Source organism: Fulmarus glacialis, unplaced genomic scaffold, assembly GCF_000690835.1.
Source record: "Fulmarus glacialis isolate BGI_N327 unplaced genomic scaffold, ASM69083v1 scaffold30068, whole genome shotgun sequence".
In the NCBI taxonomy this organism is placed as follows: Eukaryota; Metazoa; Chordata; class Aves; order Procellariiformes; family Procellariidae; genus Fulmarus; species Fulmarus glacialis.
Genome location: NW_009229363.1, coordinates 1 through 3,318, shown reverse-complemented (window position 1 = coordinate 3,318; position 3,318 = coordinate 1). Strand labels below are relative to the sequence as shown.

The following is a 3,318-nucleotide window of genomic DNA, read 5'->3' as shown; positions in this document are numbered from 1 at the left end:
CTTGCCGGAGATCTCAGAGGTGAGCGACCGGGGCGATGCCCTGCTGACCGCAGACACCGCAAAGTGCTCGCTGGTCCTCTCCCCAGAGCAACCCGGCGTCACAGCAGGCTGCTCCTCCTTCTCGCATCTGGACCGATCCCTACCGAATTTGCAGCACCTCCTGAAGGCTAAAAGCGTGCTGGCACTGCTCCACCTTCCACTAGACACTACAGCCCACCTGCTGAAGTCAGCACTTTGCCTTAAATCAAAATACTCTGGTCACCCTTTGATTTAAATGAACATAAATACCGTACCTCATCGATGATGTCTCCGTTTTCAGCATGCACTTGGGCAATGGCCCCCAGGTCTCGAATAATGCAGAATATTTCATACATCTGCCAAGAGACAGTGGGTTGCCCAACATCAGACAAACCGCAGCTCACGCTCAGCGCGTGGGTGATGATGTTCACTGGACGCTGGCTGGCTCTGTTACCTGGGCATCGGTGCACTGAAGTTTGTCTTTGTAGGCCATAAAAACCAGGAAGGAGTTCACACCTCGAGAAAAGAAAAGGACTTGTGTGTTTGTGTGTTTACTGTCACGGCTGGGAACTCAGGGCCCCGGTCCGGGCTGAGCAGGGGGCGTTCGAAGCGGGGGGTTGTGCCGGCGGGGGCTAGACTGACAGCAAAGCAAGGCGAAGGGCTGAAACGGGAACTGTTCCCGCAAGAACTGAACCCCAAAGCTTGGGAGCTGGGAAAGACAATGCACCCCCGTCTTTGGAGGCACCTGAACCAAAAAAACCCAACCCACAGCCCATTTCTGATTTTAGGTACTCTCTGTAACTTGGTCCGAATGCAGAGAATCAAACGCACTGCTCCCAGTCTGAGTTTTCCCTCCAGTGGTGGTTTCAATTTATGGCCTATCCTTAACTTCCTTCCGATAACTGTCCTTGAATTAGTGTATTAGTGCTAAGACCAAATTACAGCAAAAGATGAGACTCTCTAATATTAGAGCACTGCTATTTAGTGCACTGCTATTTAGCTAGAGAAAGAGACGGGCAGTACTTTGCATACAGCATTGCACGTAATCCTAATTTCTATCATTTCTACCTAACATAAAGGATGATTCATGAAGCACTGAGCCAAAGCCAGAGAATTGCTGCTGCATTTTATATGGATAGAGGCAACAACTAATCCCAAACCACGATCAAATTACAAATAAACTGTAATTCATGTGAATGTACATATGAAAAATACCCGGTATAAGCTTGGAATAGCTATATCACTTCAGCCACTCCATATTTTAATAGGAAATTCACTGCAAATTTCTATGTTAATTGACCAACAAAGCCCTTGCTTGCAAGACTGCAAATGACACTGAAGTCATTTAGCTCTACATTAGCATATCTGAAAGCAAAATGTAGTTCCACACATGGAAATAAGTATTAATGAAATGTATGAATTCCTGATGCATGACCTGCTTTCCGGTAAGCCACGTCCTGCGGATATTTCAGGATGTGCAGGAATTACAGGCACAAACGAAGTCTCTATGGAAAGCCTAAACCTTAGTTTTATTCTATAAGCCGCGTCTTGAACGTTTTTATTTAAATACTTTTCTGTACATCAGGCAGCCTGAATCAGGGTGCCCGATGCCGTTCCTTCAGTTTCCAAAATCAGATTTCATGACTGGGCTGTACATTGCCCAAAGGTGGGAAGACACAAACAAGACATCACGGCATGAATCCGGTGTCAATACCCCTGTCCGCACCCTTCTCCTTGATGGCGAAGGACGGGCAGGTCACACCTCAACAGCGAAGGTCCCTCCACGAACCATTTATCACTGGTAAGAGCACGGCAGAGCAGCAATAACTATCACAGCTGACCCTGCGGCGACTTGCTTATGTGCCTGTACTGCAAGAATTATGGTGTTTTGTGGGGTTATTGACAGAATACCGCTCTTTTTCTCCTTACCCTTGTCCTTCACCAGGGCTTCCAGCTCCTCCTTCAGGCTCTCGTGCCAGCGAGGGACGTCGACGTGCAGCGAGTAATCGCAGCAGGCCTGGCTGTCGGCGCTCCCGCGCCACTGCTCGTAGGCAGCCAGGAGGCTCGTCCCAGCGTCCGGGCAGATGTGGTCAACTGAGGAAACACCGCACAGCGTTAGCACGCGTGCCAGGGAAAGGGCTAGAGAAATACCTGCAGAGTGCAGCAGCCACCAATATTCTTGTGCAAGACTTGACTGCTGTGAAAAGGAGACGTTTTAATACTAATTCATTTTTACAGCGTTGATTAAAGATGAAGGATAACAAATTTCCCAGATAAAGTGAAACAAATGGAACAAACGAACTCCAAGTTACGGCTATTGCTATGCCTTTTTTCACACAGCCTACCTCGCACAGCATCTGAGAGAGGCCGGTGACCAAAGCATGACCACAGCTCTCCTGGGCATTTTCCATGTGCGGTCACGCACAGCCCATCAGTTACTGCACTTCTCTTATCTTTGCTCCTCTTCCCTACAGTATTGGCTATGAGATCGGTACAGAGCTACGCCAGGACTTGTTGAGACTGGTCCCTCAGCCACATGCTACAGTGGGCCTCGGGACCAGAACAAGAACAAAACAGATATCAAAATTATTTCACATTAACACAAAAACGGAACCCATGCTCACAGAGCTGAAAAACTCTTATAAAAACACACTTGTAAAGCTATTAAAAACATATTAAAAGGTGTTTAACGTTTTCTTCTATTTTATTCTCTTATGAGGTAAAGCAGGAGCAACTATTATTTTTATATATGGGGATAGCAACGGAAGGAGGTTCTGAAAGGCACATAATGCATTTTAATTAGCTTTGTAATGCTTTGATTTCTACAGCAAAAATTAACATTTCTCTGCTCTGAGGGTAAATAACCTCTGCAAGGATAAAAGGCCCAATGTATTTTCCTAAACAGTGTTCTACTTAGGAGTCTGTTCGAATGCTGCTTCATCTTACTGATCATTGTGGTTCCTCCTGCCAGGGCTGCTTTCGTGCCTTGGAAGAAGTCATCAGCAGAGGTCATCCCCATGATGGGCATCCGCAGTCTGGTATGGACGTCTATCCCCCCTGGCATCACGATCTGGCCGTAGGCATCAATTGTCTTTGCACCACCAGGAACAATCAGGTTTTCTCCAATTTGTCTGAAAATGATGTCAAGATCTCCTGTTAATTGGCAACAACTTCTAAGTGAAGATGCAAAACCAACTTCTAAGCACTGCTCGAGGCACGCAGGCGTGCACTGCCCAGGCCTCCTCGCACCGCGGGGCCGGGTTCTCCCCCGCGGGCAGAAGCGGCTGCACGCAGGGAGCG

At 47.6% G+C, this 3,318-nt stretch overlaps 1 protein-coding gene across 1 annotated transcript; it reads right to left on the bottom strand.

Annotated features, from left to right (window-relative positions):
- Positions 1 to 293: 293 nt before the first annotated feature.
- LOC104081209 (dihydropyrimidinase-related protein 4-like) lies at positions 294 to 3,149 on the bottom strand (the record flags this gene model as incomplete). Its single annotated transcript, XM_009583848.1, has 4 exons — positions 294 to 374; positions 473 to 534; positions 1,948 to 2,112; positions 2,965 to 3,149. Coding segments are annotated over 4 exons (493 nt in total), but the record flags the coding sequence as incomplete, so codon positions are not given.
- Between the last annotated feature and the right edge of the window lie 169 nt (positions 3,150 to 3,318).